Source organism: Arachis stenosperma, chromosome 1, assembly GCF_014773155.1.
Source record: "Arachis stenosperma cultivar V10309 chromosome 1, arast.V10309.gnm1.PFL2, whole genome shotgun sequence".
Lineage (NCBI taxonomy): Eukaryota > Viridiplantae > Streptophyta > Magnoliopsida > Fabales > Fabaceae > Arachis > Arachis stenosperma.
Window position 1 is genome coordinate 8,564,599 of NC_080377.1, and position 22,351 is coordinate 8,586,949.

General features: G+C 31.5%; 2 protein-coding genes across 7 annotated transcripts; one reads left to right on the forward strand and one right to left on the reverse strand.

Moving 5' to 3' along the window:
• Window positions 1-4,839: 4,839 nt before the first annotated feature.
• LOC130942027 (uncharacterized) lies at window positions 4,840-8,797 on the forward strand. 6 transcript variants are annotated; one of them, XR_009070761.1, is made up of 7 exons: window positions 4,842-5,754; window positions 6,514-7,001; window positions 7,322-7,425; window positions 7,582-7,648; window positions 7,730-7,795; window positions 8,012-8,127; window positions 8,454-8,797. XR_009070761.1 is itself a non-coding variant. In XM_057870713.1 (6 exons), exons 1-5 carry the CDS (start codon window positions 4,917-4,919, stop codon window positions 7,769-7,771), a joined length of 1,539 nt encoding a protein of 512 aa, XP_057726696.1. In that variant the 5' UTR covers window positions 4,842-4,916; the 3' UTR covers window positions 7,772-7,795; window positions 8,012-8,797. The 6 variants fall into 6 exon arrangements, 1 of the variants encoding a protein (XP_057726696.1); XR_009070760.1 differs by having other exon boundaries at window positions 8,471-8,797; XR_009070759.1 differs by having other exon boundaries at window positions 4,840-5,754; window positions 7,582-7,795.
• Window positions 8,798-17,661: 8,864 nt separating this feature from the next.
• LOC130944916 (non-specific lipid-transfer protein 1-like) lies at window positions 17,662-19,078 on the reverse strand. The gene is made up of 2 exons (XM_057873515.1): window positions 18,637-19,078; window positions 17,662-17,898 (listed from the first exon to the last, which is right to left on the reverse strand). Exons 1-2 carry the CDS (start codon window positions 18,972-18,974, stop codon window positions 17,889-17,891), a joined length of 348 nt encoding a protein of 115 aa, XP_057729498.1. The 5' UTR covers window positions 18,975-19,078; the 3' UTR covers window positions 17,662-17,888.
• Between the last annotated feature and the right edge of the window lie 3,273 nt (window positions 19,079-22,351).

The following is a 22,351-nucleotide window of genomic DNA, read 5'->3' on the forward strand; positions in this document are numbered from 1 at the left end:
GGGACGGGATGGAATGATGCCAGGAGAAAGTGCCATATAAACTGTTTCTGTCAAATTACTGTGTAAAAATATATTATTGATATCCAATTGTGGAATAGACCATCTCTTCATTGATGCTAAGGCAAGAATAATTCTTATCGTTGCAGGTTTCACCATCGGTGAGAAAGTCTCGAGAAAATCAATCCCCTCTGTTTGTGTGAAACTCTTTGCGACGAGTTGTGCCTTGTATCTCTCAATAGAACCATCCGGCCTTCGTTTAATCTTGTAAACCCATTTGCAGCTAATGGGTTGCACTTTTGGAGGGCAGTCCACTAGTTTCCAAGTCCTATTCAACGCCAGGGTAGCAATTTCCTCATTCATGGTATTTTGCCAGTGAGGGACCTTTTGTGCTTCCTAAAAATTCCTGAGATCATACTCATAATACAAAGATAAGACATATTTTTTATGTGAAAGAGAAAGGTTATCAAGAGAGAAAACATATGAAATGGGATACCTAGAACTTGAGGAGGAGGTTTGGTCAGAAAACGAGAGAGAGAAAAGGATAGGAGATGAGGGTGGTGATGGGAGAGATGGTGACGATGGAAAAGTGATAGGAGGAAGGATGCTATCTAGAGAAGATGAAGGTGAGGACGTGTTAGATGAGGGAGAGAGAATAGGTGTTGGGTCATGGAATGGTGTATTAGGTCCAATTGGAAGTAGGGGTGGCAAAACGGGTCGAACCCGTCAGGCCGATCCGCCGAACCCGTTAAAAAAAGACGGGTCGGACTAGATTTTGGTACCCGCCAAATTAAAAAAAGCTGCCAAACCCGTACCGCCGAATTTGCGGGTTCTGGAGGGCCAGACCGGGTCGCCGGGCCATGAACTTTTATTTTTCTTTATTTAATTAAATAAAAGATTGATTTTTACTATAAAATTAATAATTATATAATTATAAAATTAATAGTTATACAGAAATAATGTTTCATTACACATTAAACACATTTAATAACAATCAGTACATCAAAGTGACAATATTGAAACAAAAAGATCTAAATCCTAAATTGCATGTCTCTGTTTTGCTTCTTTGCACGTATCTTGGATATACTAGTCCATGTCAGTATATGAGCATATCTCGAGTGCACTCGAGATATGATTAGCGCGTTCCATATCACAAAACGGGATTAGTGCACTTGAGATATGTTCGTTTTATAGTTCTGTCAATGTATCTGATATATGACCCTAAATGTATTTTGATAAATATTATATGTTTATTTAAATAGGTAAATATTATATTTTTAATTTAAATAAAAAAACTTTTCTCTATCGGTAATACAGAAAAAAAAGTTAAACAATTAAAAATTTTATTATTAAAAACAAAAAAGATTAGTAATAGTCATATTAGTAATAACAATCTACTTCTGACTAATTTCATATTTATTATTGTCACACATATTTGATAAAAAAAAAAAGAGATTAATAGATGATATGAATTAATTTGGATGAAATCAAGTCATTCTAATAAAATTTTATATTTAAAAAATTATTTATAAAAATAAAATTATCTAAAATCATCGAATAAATTAATGATAAAAAATAGATATTTTTTAAATTTAATTAAAAATCATTTCAAAAATAAGTAAATAACAAATTTTATCTAAACCAAGAAACAAATATTATAATGAAAAATTGGGTAATTTACTAAAATAAATAATTTGGCTTCCAATCTTACCGGAATACACATTTTGCAAAATGGATATTAAAATGTATTTTTTTCATAAACTATGTAAACTGCGACAGGTATCCATAGTTTACAAATGAACGTAAACAGTAGGGGTCCGCAGTTTGTGTGTGAATTAACGTCTATAAACCGCTATATCCCTGCTGCGTTTATATTTATATGCAAAATGGCTAAAAATCGCACCGGAGTCTCGCGGTTTATATGTATATGTGTTTTTTGTGTTTTCAATTAAACTTTTTTTCAACCGAACCTTCAACTTTAGCATAGTTTTCACCAGTACTTCACCCATGTTTATTCACCAACTTTAACATTTTTATTTTAAATTTTTTATATTTAATTTTTTTTAAAAGAGACCTTATTTTTAAATGTTAAAAATAATAAAAATATGTTTAGCTAGTCTATTTTTAAAATGTATTTTTTAATTTTTTAAAATATCAAATTATATTTTTATTAAATGTACATTTTTAGTTATTTAAATTTTTTATTAAGTTAACAATTTATTTTTATATAATATCAAACATGAAATACATTTGTTGAATTTATAGTCAATTTAGTTCTAAAATTTAGGATTGAAAAAGTATATTTGTTAAATTTTTTTATTTAGTACTGAATACCTACTACCTGACTTAAAAGAGTTATGGTAAATAATAGATTAACGTACTAGTCTTATTCTTTTAATGGTTGATCTATATAAATGCAATTAATTATTTTAAGATTGTAATTTATTTCATATTTGATATTATATAAAAATAAATTATTCTTAAACTTGAAGTAAGAAATTAAGAATTAGGAGCATCATTCTTGATCAAATGATAGAGAACATAGCCAATAAAATCAGCCAATTATTATAGAAGACATAGCCTGAAAAAATAAAACAAAACTAAATAAATAAACACAACATCATAGGCCCAAAAAAATTGATCTTTTGATAAAATTGAAATAAAATAATAAAAAAGGTCGCTGAAAAAATCAACAATATATATATAATAACTTGAGAATTGGGGAGCATGATGGGAGAATCAAGCAATGCAGTGGGACTAATGCCAGGGTATAGTGATGCATGGTGATGCAGAGCAAGAAAATGGAGATAAAGAAGCGAAAAGGGCCGCGATTTATGGACGTTTGCAATTCACACACAAACCGCGACATCCCTACCACAGATGATGTGCAGTTTGGCTTCGAACATAATTCACGAGACTTGTTGCGGCTCGGCCCAGTCTCATAGCCGATCCGGCCCAACACACGATCTGACTCAACCCGAGCGAATGGTCACCGGGGCACCACACGCCCGGACCCTGCCCCGAACACCTCCTCCAGGGAGCCAACTACTTGATAGCTGGGGTTAGGAAAGTTCCAGGAAGGTGGCTTGCCCTCGTGGGACCCACCCCACTGACAGGGTATAAATAAATGGAGAGGGCCCTATCCCTCCCCAAGGTACGTCACTACCACCACTACTCACTGCCATCTGTAACATTTTCTGACTTGAGCGTCGGAGTGTCATTGTAGCGTCTCGTACAAAGGCTCAGATCCAGGCTAGTATCCACCTCCTTACTTGGAGCATCTTCTCAACCTGTCCGGAGTACTGAGCAACCGAACAAGACCCCTATAGCGGTTTACGTTCATTTGTAAACCGTGGGTCCTCTATCGCGGTTTATATAGTTTATAAAAAAATGCATTTTGATATCCATTTTGCAAAGAGAAATTCTCTACATACAAGCGTTTTTTTATACAAGTCTTTACAAGTGTACCTTCTTCTTCTTCTTGCGCACGTTCTTATTCATCTTCCTCTTCTTCTTCTTCTTTTCTTTCATTTCTTGCCTTCTCTTTCTCCTTCTTCAACAATTACTGCATGTTTTTACTGCACCTTCTTCTTCTTGTTGTTGCACGTTCTTTTTCCTCTTCCTCTTCCTCTTCTTCTTTTCTTTCGTTTCTTGTCTTCTCTTTCTCCTTCTTCAACAGTTACTCACTGCACCTTCTTCTTCTTCTTGCTGCACGTTCTTCTTCCTCTTCTTCTTCTTCTTCTTCTTCTTCTTCTTCTTCTTCTTCTTCTTCTTCTTCTTCTTCTTCTTCTTCTTCTTCTTCTTCTTCTTCTTCTTCTTCTTTTCTTTCGTTTCTTGCCTTCTTTTTTTCTTTCTTCATTTACGTGCTTTTCTCTCTATTTTTTTTCGTTATTCTCTCTATTTTTTTCCTTCGTTATTCAACGAATTTTAGGTGTATTTCTTAAATCCTTTGGGTGTAGTTTTTGTAATCCTTTGGGTGTATTTCTGTAATCCTTTGGGTGTATTTCTATAATCGTTTGGGTGAATTTCTGTAACCGTTTGGGTGTATTTCTGTAATCCTTTGGGTGCATTTCTGTAATCGTTTGGGTATATTTCTGAAGTTTCATTATCTTCAAATTTGGCAAGAAACACGTTTTCACGAGGAAGAAGAAGAAGAGTCGTTTATAATGCATGATGAGTAGCGCGCTTTGGAAACAGGAAATGGTTGAATAACGTGCGTTTATTTACTCTTAAATGTGGGAGTGCAATGCGTGTTTTTTTTAGGCTTGTACCAACTTGTAAGACTTGTAAGGCAAAAAGACTTGTATGTGTAGCAGACCTCTTTTGCAAAATGTGTATTCTGGTAAAATTGGAAGCTAAATTATTTATTTTGGTAAATTGCCCTGAAAAATTTTTTAGAATAAAAAATTAAGAGTGAATACCCCATCCGACCCCTGACAATCACCTCGAAAGGACAACAAGACTCCAAGAAAGAAAACACCCAATCCAACCCCTGATATTTTTTTTTGGGACTGATTAGCCCCTGTGCAAAAAAAAGCAACCTAAATTTCTTTTGACACAGGGACCTCGGCGTCCTTTCGAGATAATTGTCCGAGGCCGGGTTAGGTTTTTTTTGTTAAGGACCTCGTTGTCTTTCGAGGTAATTGTCAAGGACTATTTTGGGTTTTATTCTAAAAATTAATAACATAAAAAAACTTAATTATCATTAAATTTTATAAATTATTATTATTATTATTATTATTATTATTATTATTATTATTATTATTTGGATCAAATTCCAAACCCCACTCTTTTTCATGCTTACACACCTGTCACTCGTTAGTAGCAAAAAGTAAAATTAAAAAACCCTAATATTCCAGTTCATCCACAAATCTTCCCATACGAGTTGTGCGGAGTTTTCCACTGAATCCAAACAGACAATGGACCCTGACATTGCGCGGTGGGTTGCGGAATTCCACCTCCGGAGTTCCGCCCCCGATTCCCTCGTCTCCAAGATCCTTAGGGTCCTTAATCTCTCTGGCGCCGATCCCAAACTTAAGAAAACCCTACTCCTCCGCACCCTCCGATCCCAACTCTGCAATGCCTCAATCACCGAAACCGCTCTCGAGATACTGGAGAAAATCGAAGCGATTGACCGAAACGACGCCGTTCCGATCATCGATTCCATGCGCAGAGCCTACTGCGCCGTCGCCGTCGAGTGCACCGTCAAATTCCTCGCCGCCTCCTACGACGGGTCCACCAGCGGTGAGTACTTATCCGCGGTGACGCGTATCTGGCGCGGCCGCGTGGAGGAGTTGGAGCAGCGCCAGAGCGAGCTGTTCTTCGACGAGATTGCGCGATGGAGGGACGACATTGAGGCCGCACTTTTTGACACTAGGGTTTCTGATAGGTTGAAGGAGTTGAATACCCGAAACGACGCGTTTACTGAAGTTAGGTTTTATCTGCAGGAAGTGTGGGAAACAATGGGTCCTTCTTTTCTTGAATCGGTAGCAGAAATGACAAAGAACAAAGGAAAGACGAAAGGCAAGGGGAAAGAATTGCCGAATGTGATTTTGAATCCGGTGCCGGAGACTAGAGTGGTAGGGTGTACGACAGGTGTTTGCAGAAATGCCTCTGGTGCTGAACAGGCAAGGGATCATGGTGTTGATGACAATGGTTACGACGACAATGATGGTTCACGTTGCATGGACGGTGTGGAGGTGAAGAGAGCTGAAGGTTCTGTTGATGGAACCCTGGAGCCTGCAAAGGAGAAGAAAGGTTTGTTCTATTTAGTGGATTTTGATGTTAATGATTTTTCTTTATTGTCCTGGACCTGTTCCTTGCAAATTTTATGTCTTTTGGTTATTAGTGTACCAGTACAATGCACAATAGTGCTATGTGTTCTAGTGTTTTAAGTCCTAATGGTGTATGGTATGGCATATGGAGTGCAGTTCAAGTAGTTTTTCTTAAGTCAAATTTGAAACTGAATTTTCGTCCAGGGCAGTGCCAACCCTATCTAGTAAGCTAAAGCTTGATTGTTGTACAGTTTTGGTGTCCCTTCTTGCAAGAGTTTTTAAAATGTTTATGTTAATTCATTTGTTATTGCATGTTTAAATAAGGATACACATAGATATTTAGTGCTCTAGAAATGATAATTTAGCCACTCGCTCTCTCCAATTGAAGAGAAGCTTGTGAATTGGCCTAAATATGAAGTTACTAAATGTAAATTGGCGCAAATGCTTCCCTAACTTGATTTATGCTTTTACCTTTTCCGGTGTTGTTATTACCAAGTGGGACTATGTTGTTATCTGTTTTTACTCATTTACTCATGCTTACCACTTACCAGAGGACTATTTTTACCAGAGGACTATTTTCAATCAGGGTCAGTTTGAACTTAAATTTTGTTTTAACAAATGAATGGGTTTGCTCATTGTTGAAAACAAGAGACAATTATGCAATTTATAACGCTGTTCATGATTGGCCATCTTACACCTATTCTTTGTTATTTACACGTGTACTATGTTATGTCCTCATTAGCAAGAGGCAATCCTCAACTTCAACGCAAGCTGCCTGCATTTCGGAGATGCAGTAGAGGAGTTAAAATGTCTAGTGCTGAGGAATTGGGGACAGAAAGATCATGGAGAAAAAATGATACTGTGCTAAGTGGAGAAGTTAAAACGGCCCGAGAATCTCTTAAATCAAGTTTTTCGGAGCTACGAGCATTGGTCAATGATCCTCTTCCTGAGGCATTAGATATATCTGATGCTGTTAGATCTAAACTTGCACGGAAAGGTACAAATCATGAACAGCCAATGGAAAACCATAGCAGAGATGTAGATGTACCAAACTCAAATACTTGCATGGCTATTATTCCTTATCAACCTAAAGATGCCGAGCACAAGAAGTCGCCTTCTGTTCATCATAGTAGAGTTAATGCTGAACGTCCGAATTCAATTGAGCCGAACAATACTGCTCATAAAAGACCCAGTTTGATGGAGCCGAATGGTACTTCTCAAACTTATGAGGTAATCATGTATTTATTATCTGCATTAATCTGGGAGCATAGATCTTAAGGGTGGTATCTTATTTTCAAGGTAACTTTTTTAAATGAGAAAGAAAATGTTTGCTTACGCCTGGAGCTAGTTTATCCTCTAAGACGATTACCAACATCTGATGCAGTGAACTTTGGGTTCTGCAGATGTGGACCATCAAACACTGTTTTTTACACAAGAAGATGGTTTATATATATATATATATAATTTTTTTGCCTGCTTGGTTTAGGTATTCAGTTTGTGCTTAATTATATCTTTGGATTGGCATCTTAGTTATTTCTTTATCTTTGCAGTGGAATGATTCAATAGAAAACATGCCCAATGGAATGCAGCTAAGAAGGAAGAAAAGAAAATGGTCTTCATTGGAAGAGGAGACACTAAGGACTGGCGTACAAATGTATGTGTTAGCTCTAAACTAGTCAAACCAAAAAGATTCAGGGTGAACTGTCTTGAATGTTAGTTATACATGAAATTGAAAACTATTTGATTTAGTTAACAGTTTTGTACATCATGAGCGGTTTTGTGTTCCTATTAACCATATTATCTTATACAGGTTTGGCACAGGAAATTGGAAAACAATTCAAAGTTTTTACAGTGATGTATTTGAACATAGACTAGCAGTATGTAATCAATGCACCAAAGTGATTTGCCTTTTTTGCCCTTTCCTTAAGCATTAAGTACAACTGCAATGGTTTTATCAGGTTGATTTGAAGGACAAGTGGAGAAACATGATGCGGTATTGATGGACATGTGTATATCTTAGGGAGGTATGTTTCTTTGCATTTATATCTGCAGTTCATAAAATTATTTGTTTTAAGGCTCATTCTTTAATGCACCCAGTAAAAAGTATGCATCAAGAACCTTAAATAAGATGTAGAAGTATTCTATTCTTCCTTTGCCTCCTCTGCTCTTAACAGCATCAAAACATTTTTCCCATCTTCCAAAACTTGTCATGCTTTGGGTGATGGCAATTTTGTTAGCAGGTTCTAACTTCTATGGATGCAACCAAGTTTTTTTGAAGAGGGATCTATGACCTAAGTACCAACTTTGCTGCCAATACACTTTTGTTTTATACCTGGCTTTAAGAGCTCCTATAAAGGTTAGTCTACTTGTAAATAAATCCAATCTCCAAAAATACTTTTTATATAAACTAGAAGGAATTACCTTCTAAAAGAATAGATCTTAGTTCAAACTTCAAGAAAACAGTGTTTTTTTTCTTGTTGTTTAATCTTAACAGATAAGTTCTATGGCTCTATAGATAATTGTTTCTTTTAACAGAATTTACAATTATAATAATTCAGTTTAAGTAAAGAGTTAAGTTTGCAGTTTTCTTGCTTCCGAACCGTACCTATGCTATTTTCATCATGCGGGGAAAAAAAAGTATTATCCCTGTCACTTTAGCCATTCCGTTTAAGAGTGTTCCAGACCCTAATAATTTTCAGGTACATAAATCCAAGATTATTTGGGAAGCTTGAGACAGAAGGAAATGCTGCCAATTTTGTTGCAATTGATTAGTACTATGTATAGAGATATAGTTAGATGGTGCTTTTCGTCTTCTGGATATCCTTTGCATTCAGTGTAAATATTAGATCTTTTAATTAAGTGTATTTTGTGTTGGTAGTAGGTAGATAGGGTAATAGTGTATTACTCCAAATATTGCATTGTTACTACTCACTAGCAAGTGCAACTACCCTTTATCTTTGTCTTGTGAAAAGGATACGAATTCATTTTAGTGAATTCTATCTGACTAATATAATTTAATTTTCTGATATGTTTGTCTTCTCAAACAAAAACGTGCGAGTAAAATAATGTCCAAATACGCGACTTCCACCTTGAAGTTTCGTGATCAGACATGATTTTTGAAATTTATCACCATGAAAATAATGCAAAACAAAGAAATTGGTGACACTATTTCTAAACATATAGCAGCCTCTTGGACCCAATTGTAGTTACTTATTACCAAAATCTTCTATGCCACAACACCCCAATTCTCCACACTATATATAACCCTATTAATTCCAACATCTCACACCATAGATCAAAATCAAATTACAAGCTTCCAACCTGGTGTTCCTAATGGAGACTAGGAGAAAAGTAGATGAATTAAATAGGATAAGAAACAGAGGAGGAATGATGAACATTGCAAAAGTTGACTGTTTCGGGAAAGGTAGAAGAAGAGCAAAGTTGACTGTTTTGGGTAAGGTAGAAGAAGAGCAGGGGGCCTTGCAGTTCTGTGGGACAATTTTATATATATTAATGTTTCTTTTATGTCCCTAAACCACATAGATATGGAGGTTAAAGCAGAAGAGAGTAAGCAAATTATCTTTTGAACACCCTTGGACAAGCCTGAAACATGTCATGGCTTGTCTTCAGTAATTTCAATCAGGTTCTTGAATAAAAGGAATAGTAAGAAAGTTTACCAGTCACTTACATTCAGGTAAAAAGATTTCTAGAGACTTTGCAGATCAATCAATTACTTGACTTGGGTTTTGTAGGACACGTCTTTACGTGATAGAAAAACCAAACAGGAGCTGCAAACATTCAAGAAAGACTGGACAGAGCAGTGGCATCTATAGACTGAAAAGAAGCTTTCCCAAAAACGGTAGTGCGACATCTTCAAAGATACCAATCTGATCATTGCCCCATTCTCATTGATGTAAAAGGAGAGACATTAAAGAAAAGAAAGAAGCTCAAGCTGTTCAGATTCGAAGAGGTGTGGCTAGGAACCCGAAATGCAAAGATGTTGTGAAAAGAGCATGGAATAATAGCTCAAATCAGATCAATGGAAGAATAGAGAATTGTGGAAGAGTCCTAACTGAATGGGGGGAGGCAATTTTTGGTATAATTTCAAAGAAAATAAATGAAAAACAAAGAAGATTAGAGCAGCTAACAGCCCTCACTCAAATCGAGGACACAATGAAGAAAATAAAGGAGATTCAAGCTTATTTAGATGACCTTCTACACTAGGAAGAAGTTTGGTGGGCACAAAGATCCTAGGCCACTTGGCTAAAGTCCGGTGATAAAAATACCAAGTTTTTTCATAGAAAAATAGCCCAAAGAGAAAAGAGAAATCGGATTGAAAGAATCACCGAGGAGGCTGGAATTGTTTTTGAAGAGGAGAAAAAGATGGAAGAAATCATTGTTGACTTCTATGCAAACCTTTTCAGGACAGAGAACACAGAAAATGTGGAACAGATGGCTGATGTAGTGAGGGAAAGAGTATCACAAGAGGCGTTTAATGTGCTAGATTAAAAATTCACAAAAGAGGAGGTCAAAGGAGCATTAAACCAGATGCACCCATCAAAAGCCCGGGTCCGAATGGATTACCAGCTTTGTTCTACCAAAAAATGTGGGATGTAGTTGGGTAAGACAACCAATTGGGTGCTAAATTGTATTAACGAAGGAAGTAACCTAACATAACTAAACAAGACTCACATATGCCTAATTCCCAAGACAAAGAACCCGAAGCACACAAGAGAATTCAGGTCAATCTCCTTATGCAATGTCATATTCAAGATAGCAACGAAGATTATAGACAATAGACTAAGACTAGTCCTACTTGAAATTGTGGGCGATTTCCAAAGTGCTTTTGTTTCTGGGAGACTGATCATTGACAATGGGCTAATTGTTTTTGATATTTTTCATTTCATGAGGAAGAAGAAAACGGACAGCAAAGGTTATGTCGGATTAAAACTGGACATGACCAAAGCCTATGATAGACTCAAATAGAATTTTTTGATAGAAGTTCTCAGGGTCATGGGCTTCCCGGATTGGTGGACAGCACTAATTGAAAAATACATCAACTCAGTTTCTTTCTCAGTTCTCATAAATGGGACACCATATAAGCAGTTCACCCCATCTAGGGATATTAGACAGGGGGACCCGCTATTCCCCTATCTGTTGATCTTTGGTGCTGAAATATTTTTGGAATTGCATATAAAAGCTCAAGAAAGGAAGGTTATTCGAGGTATTAAGATTACAAGACAAGTCTCAGAGATCTCTCACTTTTTTTTTGTGGATGATAGCATAATTTTTGCGAGAGCATTAGACCAAGACATAACAGAGATCAAAAACATCCTTTAATCCTACCAACTGGCTTCTGGATAAAGAGTTAACTTGGATAAATCCGAACTCTCTATTAGCCAAAATGTGCCTCTTCTCAGACAAAAGCTTATACAAGAATGGTTAAAGATAAAGGCAGTGGAGAATCACCAAAAATACTTGAGAATTCCAACCTTCATGGGTAGGTCAAAGAACCAGATTTTTGAATTAGTGCAAGATCGAGTTTGAAAGAAGTTAAAAGGATGGAAGAAAAAGTGTCTCTCTAGAGTGGAAAAAAAAAGTGCTCATCAAATCTATTGCCCAAGCCATACCCTCATACATAGGGTACTTTTTCAACTTTCCAAGAGTCTTTGCCAACATATCGAAAGCCTCGTTAGCAAATTCTACTGGGGGAGCAAAAATAGAGAGAGAAATATTCATTGGATAAAGTGGTCAAAGCTATGTGCATCTAAGGAGGAAGGGGGAATAGGCTTTAGAAGGTTTGAAGTTTTCAACCAAGCGCTCTTAGCCAAGCAAGGTTGGAGACTCATCAAGAATCTCGACTCTTTAGCTGCAAGGACCTTAAAGGCTAAATATTTTAAGATGAAAATTTTTTTGAAGTCTAAAATTGGGTCAATGTCTAACTATACTTGAAAGAGCATTTGGTCTGCTAAGTGGGTTCTTAATTTAGGAGGGCAATGGAGAATTGGTTCGAGCAGAACAACAAGAATTTGGGATGACTCGTGGCTTCGTCATCAAAATGGCTTCAAAATCTGGAGCCCTTGCTCTAATTTTGATTAGGAAGCCACAATGAAAAATCTCATTGATCAAGAATCATTAACAAATTTTAAAACTACCACTTGACATTAACTAGCAAGAAGATTGCTACTATTCAAAATATTCTAGAATAGGAGAGTTTGAGGTTAAAAGGCGTACCATCTCATTAGGTTTTAACCCAAAAATTCCGCATAAGGAAGTAATCAAAACCACCGTTTAAACTTCTCTTAAAAACAACTCTAAAAAACCAAAGCAAACCAAAAGACTTTGAATTTTGTTTAGAGATTAATCTCACGTGCTTTGCCTACAAAATCCAACCTAAAAAAAAGCGAAATCAGAGATATAAATCTTTGTTCCAAATGCTAAAAAGGAGAAGTGACAAATATTTACCTTTTCAGAGATTATCCTTGGATACAAAAATTCTATTCTTATTGTCTTTCAATTTGAGAATAGATCGAAAAATAAAATAATCAATAGAAATAAAAATAAAAATTTAAAGAATTAATTATAACATAAGCCAATTTAAATTATTTTTTATATTTTTAATTTTAAAATTTAAAAAATTGGATAATAAGAGATTTTTTTTATAATTTTTTTTATTTTTTAATTAATTAACTATAGTTGATTACGTTTCTAGTTAGTTCTCTAACAAAACCGTTATAATTATTATTGGGGATAATTATACCGTGTATGGATTGCATATTTGCACTTAACCACGATCCAGTGTATTAAATTTTCTATATATTGATCAGAAATGAGATCTCTATATATACCTGTTTAATTATAAAGTCTAACCAACTCTATCCATTAGCAACCTAAGTGGAGTAAGGGCTAAATGTAATTTGCAATTTTAAGAACTATAATATTAACTATATATATATATATATATATATATATATATATATATATATATATATATATATATAATACTGTCCATACTGATTTTTGCCATGTATCACTAGCATGATCACGTGTTAAACTTGATGTTTCAGAATATTTTCCTTTTAATTGAAGAATAAAATATGTTGCATGTATATATTTTCAGGTATATATTAAATTAAAGCGAAGATGATAATTCTAAAATATCTACCATTATTGAGCATCCATAATATTTCAAGAGATCCATAATTTGAGAAAATAAGATGATTAGTTTACAACATCAACAATAATTTAGCAAATTAGAAGGACTGCGCCAAACTCCAAAGGAATAAAAGAAAAATATCACTAAAAGACAACCCAACTCAACACTTAGTGTGGAAAAATCTTTGATTCATATAATATTTTTTCACGCATATACCTGTTTAATTATCCTTTTTGGTTTTACAAGGATATATCTATATTGGATATAATGATTTTCTTATATTATACTAATTGGAGAACTAATAAATGTCACATGCCAATTCCTTGTTGATATTTCGTTAAACCATAACGTTTATATATTAAAAATTAGTTACTATATATATATTGTTAGGATTTGGTTGAATTAGTCCCACATTATTTAGGATAGCAAATGAAGTGGGTAGCCTAGGTTATAAATATGAGGCTAAGTTCTCCATATTTTTTGCACCAGTCAAAAATACTTAAAGCTTGTATCTGACTTTTCTTTTCCTCTATACTCTTTGATTAAAGAGTGTTGTGAGGTGTAGTTAAATATTTGCTTTGAGAGAGTGTGGGTGTACTGGGGTACTGGTGTTAGAGAGAAAAAAGTATATATGTTGTAACAATTTTCACATAGTGATATTCTCTGGTTGTCATTTGGCAACGGCCGTGGTTTTTTCTCCAATAATTGGAATTTCCACGTTAAATTCTTGTGTTGTGATTGTGTCTATTTTATTTCTCTGTGAAAGGTATTTTCTCAAGGAGGAATGGTGTATTATTCCCAACAAGTGGTATCAGAGTTTCGGTTCGGTGGGATTTATTCTTAGTATGCTCTGTGGTCGCAGCCTAGTCTGACCTTCCACATCAGAAAAGAATTTTGTCCTGTAACTTGAGGTTGATCTTTGGTTGCTGTTGTTGTTGCTGGAAGGCAGTGTGACACTGTGAGAGTGCAGTTTGGAAAGGTTCTGGTTAAGGAAAGACCTGGTATTTAAGTGTGTCCATTGTGACCCACCTCTCTTTCCTGGGGACCCTTCCTAGTGCACGGTCTACAGTTGAGTTATACTATTCCAGTATACGGTTGCAACAATGTCAGGATATTCAAGTGCTGTGAAGCTTGAAATAGAGAAATTTGATGGAAGAATCAATTTTGACTTGTGGCAAATACAAGTCAAGGATGTGTTGATACAATCAGGTTTGCACAAGGCGTAGAAGACAAGAAGTATCCTCATGGTATTGCCGCATTGCCATGGATAAGGATAAGTTGTGGCAATCGGGTCCACAATTGCACACGGGCATTGGTTGGCGTTGAGATGCAAGGTATGTGGCGGAGTTATGTCGATGGCTGAAGAACTTCCAGGAAAAGCCAATTTGGAAGTTGCACCATGAATTTTCAGCAAGGTTTCGATTCGTACCAAGGCGAAATGTTTGGAGTGGTCTAATTCCAAGTGAGTATACTTTCATGATGGAGTATGATAGTTCTCTGAACTATGATTGTCGGTATAGACAATGGCAGCAAAGAATTGTCTGTGTTGACAATGGAAGCTGAAGATGTGTGACTATTTCAATCAAGGTGGAGATTGTTAGGATTTGGTTGAATTAGTCCTACATTGTTTAGGATAGCAAATGGAGTGGGTGGCTTAGGCTATAAATATGAGGCTAAATTCTCCATATTTTTTGCACCAGTCGGAAACACTTAAAGCTTGTATCTGACTTTTCTTTTCCTCTATACTCTTTGATTAGAGAGTGTTGTGAGGTGTAGTTAAATATTTGCTTTGAGAGAGTGTGGGTGTATTGGGGTGCCGGTGTTAGAGAGAAAGAAGTCTATGTGTTGTAACAATTTTCACATAGTGATATTCTCTGGTTGTCATTTGGCAACGGCCGTGGTTTTTTCTCCAATAATTGGAGTTTTCACGTTAAATTTTTGTGTTGTGATTGTGTCTATTTTATTTCTCTGTGAAAGGTATTTTCTCAAGGAAGAATGGTGTATTATTCCCAACATATATATATATATATATATATATATATATATATTAATAAATATAAAAAATTAATTTTTGATTAGTTAATATTTATTATTTTTATAATGATTATAAAATTATATTTTAATTTTTATTTTTGAAAAAAAAAATAGGATTTAGATTAAAAATTTGGGTTTAGAATTTAAAATTTAAGTTTAAAATTTAAGCCGTAAAATTTAAAATTTAAAAAAGTTGATTGATAAAAATTTGCTATTTAATTAAATTTTATATTAATTTATACATTTTTTAACTAAATAATCAACTATACTAGAATAATCAAATATGTTATACTAGAATAATCCAATTTATAACAAACAATTATTTAAATTTATTTATAGTAGTATGATAAAATAATTATTTGAGCGACCAAATAGTTATTTTATTTCTATAATTGATAACTAAATTTTGGTATATAAGTAACATGATTATTCTTGAAATTGGTTTTATTTTTATTTTCTTTTTGTAATCTATATTTTAATTTAACTTATAAGTTAAGGAAAAAATGCACCTAATTCCATAATATAAATAAAACTTTGTATTTTTAAATACTCTATAAATTTTTTTTATTATAACTAAAAAAATTATTTTTTCCACCAAAAATCAAATTCATAGGCTCTTATATTGTATTCATCTTATTTTTTGTTTTGAATAAAATACTGAAAATGAAACAATAATAAAAATATATGAAATATTGGGGGAAAAAGGTATTTTAGTTCTAAATTATTGTAGAGAGCCTATAATAATATACCTTATAGACAAAGACAAAGACAAAGACCAAGACCTTACCAAGAATAATAATAGAAGAAATCCTTTTCCCCCTTCTAAATCAAATAGATTGAACACATATAGATCAAATAGATTGAACACATATAGAGCGTGATTGATTTTTCTCACATCATCATGACAATAACATATGTGGTTTATAGAGAATTTTATAGATAATCAAAATGATTAAATTTTTATTTTATATATTTATATCATCAAATTTATTTTAACTTAATTACCACTTATTGATATAACAATTCATACGCTTCCTCTAATTAGTTTAAATTTTTAAAAAAGATAATTTTATAACATAGTATAAAAATTTCTATAACCTAAGACTATTTTTGGATTAAAAAAGGATAAAGATAGAATATCGAGACCAAGATATAAATGACAGAAATATAAAAATTAGTATTTTTATATTTTATTTAGTGACAAACTAGAATAAATTATGAAAGTTCAATTTACTGTTTTTTTTCCATACAAAAATTTAAGAAGAAAAATATAATTATAAAAACTAAGATTAATAGGAGTAATTAAAAGAAAAATAAAAAATAAACGGTATCTCTTGTTATTATTTTTGTGTTCTTCCTGTCAGAAAAAATATAAAATACACTAATTCAATTTTTTTGGACATAATATCTTTATCCATATCTTATCTGTTAAATATGATTTTGTATCTTTATGTACTTACTTTAGTGTATTATACTTATAAACATACGCAACTTAAATATTTAAAATTTTATTTTTATTGATCTAAAAATAAAAAAAATTTAACATACAATAAATAAAAAAAAGTCTATACAAATTCACGTAAGAGCTTTTGTATGAACTGTGTTTTCACGACACAAGTTTTTGTGAATTTATTCGTTGGCACAATACCAGTTTAGTGATTTTCTCTTTTCATTGTTTGTGCATTTGTGCTTCTATACAATAACAGCAAATTAAAGTCTTGTCCCATTAAAAAAAATCAACTACATTATTATTAATTATTATTATTTAATCCTCCTTCATCCTTCTAATAGAGATAGCAATGGGGTGGGTAGGAATAGGTTTTTACTCTATCCGATCTCGTCCCACTGCATAATAATTCGTATAGAATCCGTCCCATTTCTACCGGCGGGTAGTAAAACGTTGAATCCTAACCCATCTTTACGGATACTCGTTCCGCCCCTACCCACTCCTATAATTATTAAAATCCAATAAATAAAATAAAACTTCAAAATTTATATAACTATCATCACATACATAACATAAATTAAGTAAAAATTTAAATATGTGATACAATATTATAAATCATTTACTAATTATTTTACGTATATTATACATATTATATATTAAAATTATATATATTATATATATAGCGGAGCGGGTAGAGACGGATATTACCCCATCCCGCCCCTTCCAAGAACCCTCCCTAAACGGATAGAGATGGAATAAGTACCCGCGAATTCAGATGGTATTTTCGTACCTAGCTTCTAATCACCTCATTAATCATAATCCTAATCACCAAACTCTCTCTCATCTGATCTGATCTGATCTATTATCTTCTAACAGGGTGTTCTTTTTAGTCTACTTTTGCATTGTGCGTATATTAGTTAATTAAAAAGTTAAATTCTAATATCACTATGTTACCGTTGTTATATTAATTATATAAGTGTTGTTAAATTATAATTATATTTTTTGTTATATTTTGAAATACTATTTTTCAAATAACACTTTTTTAAAAAAATTATTTAACGATAAAAAAAAATTACTTTAATTTTAACAATATTTTTTATTATATTATAATTATCGTAAATACTATAACATAGTCATAGAATAATACGTAATATTTTTTTAGTAATTTAGATATATTTTTAGCGTTAATCAATATCTTCATGTCGCAGTATTGCAGCTAGTACTCGTAAGCAAATGCAACCTTACAGAGAAATTGAACTTGAAGGGAAGTATTTCATTGACGATCGATATAGAAATTGATCATTGGATCGTAAATAAAGTACACCTTATTTTTCTTATTTATTTCCAATTATTGCTAAATATTTCTATATATTATATATATTATATAGATCAATTATTTAATGATCTTTATACAAGTGCTGGTGAATAACTAACGATCCTGATCCCGATTAGGCCAATAATTGGAACTCTTTGCTGCTGCTTACTGCACCCTATAAAATAACATCAAATATCGATCAAATTAGTATAAATATGTATGTATGTCATATATATAATATTATTAGACATGAAAAATAATTTTGGGGAAAATATAAATATTATCGTTAACTACAAAATAAAAGTAATTAACAAAGTCTTGTATATTTTCTTATTAACTACTATTACACCTTCCCGTACATGCTTCTCACATATTATTAAATGCCAACTTCGATTCATCCCTAACTATCTTTTGAGCCAAAATTTGTATATTTATATGGTTAAAAAGATAGTATTTAACATAGTATTTAACAAGATATAAATTTTATTATTATTTTTTCATTAAAATAGAAGTTATAGAGATAACAACGGATTATTAGCGACTGTTTTGATAGCCGTCACTATCTATTAAATCAACGACAATTTTAACTACGACTTTAAGAATAATATTTATATAATCTATTAACGTTTAAATAAGTTATAAGTAGAAATTAGAAGAGATTATTCTCTATATGTATATATATATATAAAAGCTCTAACACCATGCTAGAAACCTAAAAAAGAGATTAGAAAAAAAAATATGTGTTTACTATGAATAAAAAAATATGATACTATACTCTAACATCACTTATAGAATCTCAAAAAATTGAATAAGATTATGATTATCTCAAATTATTACTTAAGAAAACCTACTATATATAAAATTCAAAACAGAAAAAGAAAAAAAAGAGAAAAATATAATAATAAAAACTTACTTGGAGCAGTTAGTAGTTGGGTAAACTTTGTAGGGACATTTAGTGCCACATAAGCCAGCAATTTGATTAACACGTGTATAATCAATCCCAGGAATAAGGGCAGCCCTATCCTTAATGCATTGGCATGCAGATCTTCTATCATCTCCATTCTTATATCCTTTATTAAGAGAATATATACCTTGGCAGCACAATTGTGACACATTCCCTCCCAAAACTGCATAGGTTACGCATGGAAGTAGCCATACTGTCACTTGGTCACAACTCAATGTTGCTTGACCATGAGAACCAACTATCACCATGCAAGCCATAATTGTAGCTACTAATGCCAACTTAGCCATTGCAAATATGGCTTTTCTTAAATAATATGATTTATTTAGTGTATGGTTGTTTGTGTTGAGGTGCAGTTTGTGGGAGATTTATTATATAGAGGGGAGGATTTTGGTTGTAAGCATTGGGGGCTTGAATAAATTTAGAGATAGAGCCATCATAATTGTTTGATTTTTTGCATTATTCATGATGAGAAAATTCAAAGAATAATGTGCCTCATCATGCAAAGAAATGTAAAAAAAAAAATGTGAGAATTATTAAGGGTGTATATTGGTAAGATTAGACTGAGTAGCCAGATAGATTGCAAATAGTATTTATTAATTAGTTGCTATGTTTATCGATAAATATAATTATTTATGTATATATTTTTTTATCAGTTTAAATCTTTAAAAGAAATAATATTATATCATGATATCAGAAATTTTTATGATTAGAAAACATAAAATTCAATCTTTATAAATTTGATCTTTATTGACGCAAAAAAAAGAAAAGAATTTTAGAAAAAAAAAGAAAAAAACTCCTATAAAAAATATTTGCGCAAATAAAATATAAGTGTATAAAGTTTAACCAACTCTATCTATCATCAGCAACATAAGTGGAGTCGGGGATAGGTGTAAGAAAAAGTTTTAGAATTCAGTATTTTTATTAAAATTTAATTAGTATTTAATTATTAAAAAAGTGTATAATTTTATATTATTAAATATAATTTTATATTATTAAAAATATTAATAATAATTAATTAATAATTATAAATTATAAAATGTATTGACTTCCTAATACTATTCTAAATGTAATTTGCAATTTTAAGAACTATAATATTAATTATATATAAATAATGCTGTCCATAGTGATTTTTGCCATGTATCACTAAAATATCACGTGTTAACTTGATTGTTTCAGAATATTTTCCTTTTAATTGAAGAATAAAATATGTTGCATATGTATATATTTTCAGGTATATATTAAATTAAAGCCGAGATGATAAGTCTAAAATATCTACCAACATCCATAATATTTCAAGAGATTCATAATTTGAGAAAATAAGATGATTAGTTTACAACATCAACAATAATTTAGCAAATTAGAAGGACTGCGCCAAACTCCAAAGGATGAAAGAAAAATAGCACAAAAAGACAACCCAACTCAACACTTGGTGTGGAAAAATCTTTGAATCATGTCATATTTTTTCACGCATATATATAGAATAATAGTAGATAATTGAAAGCAATACTTTTTGTCTTTTCTTCCGTTTTTCTACTCTACTCTATGAATAGTCAAGATTAATGTCTGTGGAAGGTGTTAATAACCAATAAAAATAAATAAAATCTTAAGATATTTTCTGGCGGGATTCACGCAAGATATTATGGTCTTATTAGTTTCTTATGGGTTTATTAATTTTCATAACACTGTCAGAAACATACGCGTTACCAATGGGAAGCTACGTGCAAACGAAAAATAGTGGCAAATTTATATAATTATAGTAATTACTTGTAACGTCTTATGTTTTTGTGGTCAAATTTTATAAAATTTTTTTATGGTTTTATTTGTTCGTATCTAATTTGAGATACGTTCTCTCAATTATCAGTTTATCACAAACTCAATAATCATCGTGATGAAATCAAACGATTTTTATTTTTAAATTTTGCATTTAATTTAGTATTTTTTTCTGTCTCTCTCAAAATATTTTTATGTAGTTTATACTTTTTTTTCTACTTCGATTCTTAAATTCTGCCATATTTCTGAATCATGTGTTTTTTTTATTTAGTACTAACTATGCGCTAATTTGGTTAATTTTTCTTTTTGATTTAACAGTAATTTTTTACGTGGTTGTGTTATTTATTACTTGTATAAAAATCAGATTGTAATATAATTAAAGAGACTAAATTATATACATAAAATTTTACTATTTATATTTTTTAGTTGTTATATTTTTTGTCCATGTTCTTTTTGGTCAAATGCAGTTTCGAACTTTCGGTGTCCAATTTTTTCGTATGTATTAATTTAGAGACTTTGGTAATGGAATAAAATGATTTAATTGAAAATAAATGTTAAAATTATAAAAAGAGTACCAAAAAAAGTACAAAAAGAATACATATTTATTTTTAATAAAATAGTTCTAACTAATTTTAGAAAATAAAAAATACTAACCATAATTGATTGGAATAATAACTAATTTAATTATTCATTATTAATTTATAACAACATTAATGAACAGAATCTTAACTTTTAAAATTCATAATATTAATTTTATACCTATATTTTATTAATTTAATAAAAAATAAATTAAAATTAATTTTATAGTAGTTCATTTTCTATCTATGTATAAAATTTTTATTCTTAATCAATTTAAAGATATCAAATTCTTAAGTTTTAAGTTTATCTATTTTAATTTTTGTTGATGCCATTTTTTTTTAATTCAACAGTCAAAATTTTAAATTCTAATTAGTATGTGAAATTTTGGAAATATAGTTTAAAGTTATAAATTTTGTAATTTGATATTTTTTATTAAAATTAAATTTTATTTTAAATTAAAAAATTATAGTTACTTCACTAAACAAAATTCAAATTAACATCTATAATAAAATAAAAGAAATTTTTAACAATAATATTAAATGCAACTTTTATTTAATAATTCACTCACTTAGTTTTAATAATAACTCCCTCTTACTATTTTCTAAATTTTCTGATTGTTAGCTCTTGCAATTGATTTTCAGTATTTTCTTTTCTGTGGCAGTCCATTTTAGAAGGCTTCTTAAAAAACAACGAAAGATGAATTTGGTATTTTTGTTTAAGCAATGAAAGAAACAAATAGAGAATGAAAGAAAAGAAAGTGATATGAACCTGAAAGAAATGATGAAATAGACAATGAAAAGATCAAACGTTATTTAGTATGAAGCAGTGAATGCCACCTTAGTTTTTTTTTCTATTTCAAAATGTTGTTATCATATTAATTATTACGTTTGATTAGATTTATTATTTGATATTAATAAAACGGAAAGAGTACATAAAGAATACGTAAAGATAATAAAATTATGAAAGAATAAGAAAAGAAAAGATGAAGAAATTTTATTAATTGGTGATTCATTAAAAATTGTAAACTATGAAGGTAAAACTAAATATATATAAAATATTAAAATATTGTCCTATAAAAGATAAAATCAAATAAAGATAAGATAAAGATAAATAAAGATAAAATAATAATAAAGACAAAAATTATAACTGAATTTGTGTATTCTGTTGGGCTGAATTTGTGGGTCGTGAGACTTCTTTATTGTTGCCATGGGCTAAAGTGGAAGAGTGGTTTAATACGCCACCACAGATTGGAGGATGAAAGATGTCAAGAACACTAAGTTTATTCAAATTAAGATGGAAGGGTTGAGAAGACAAA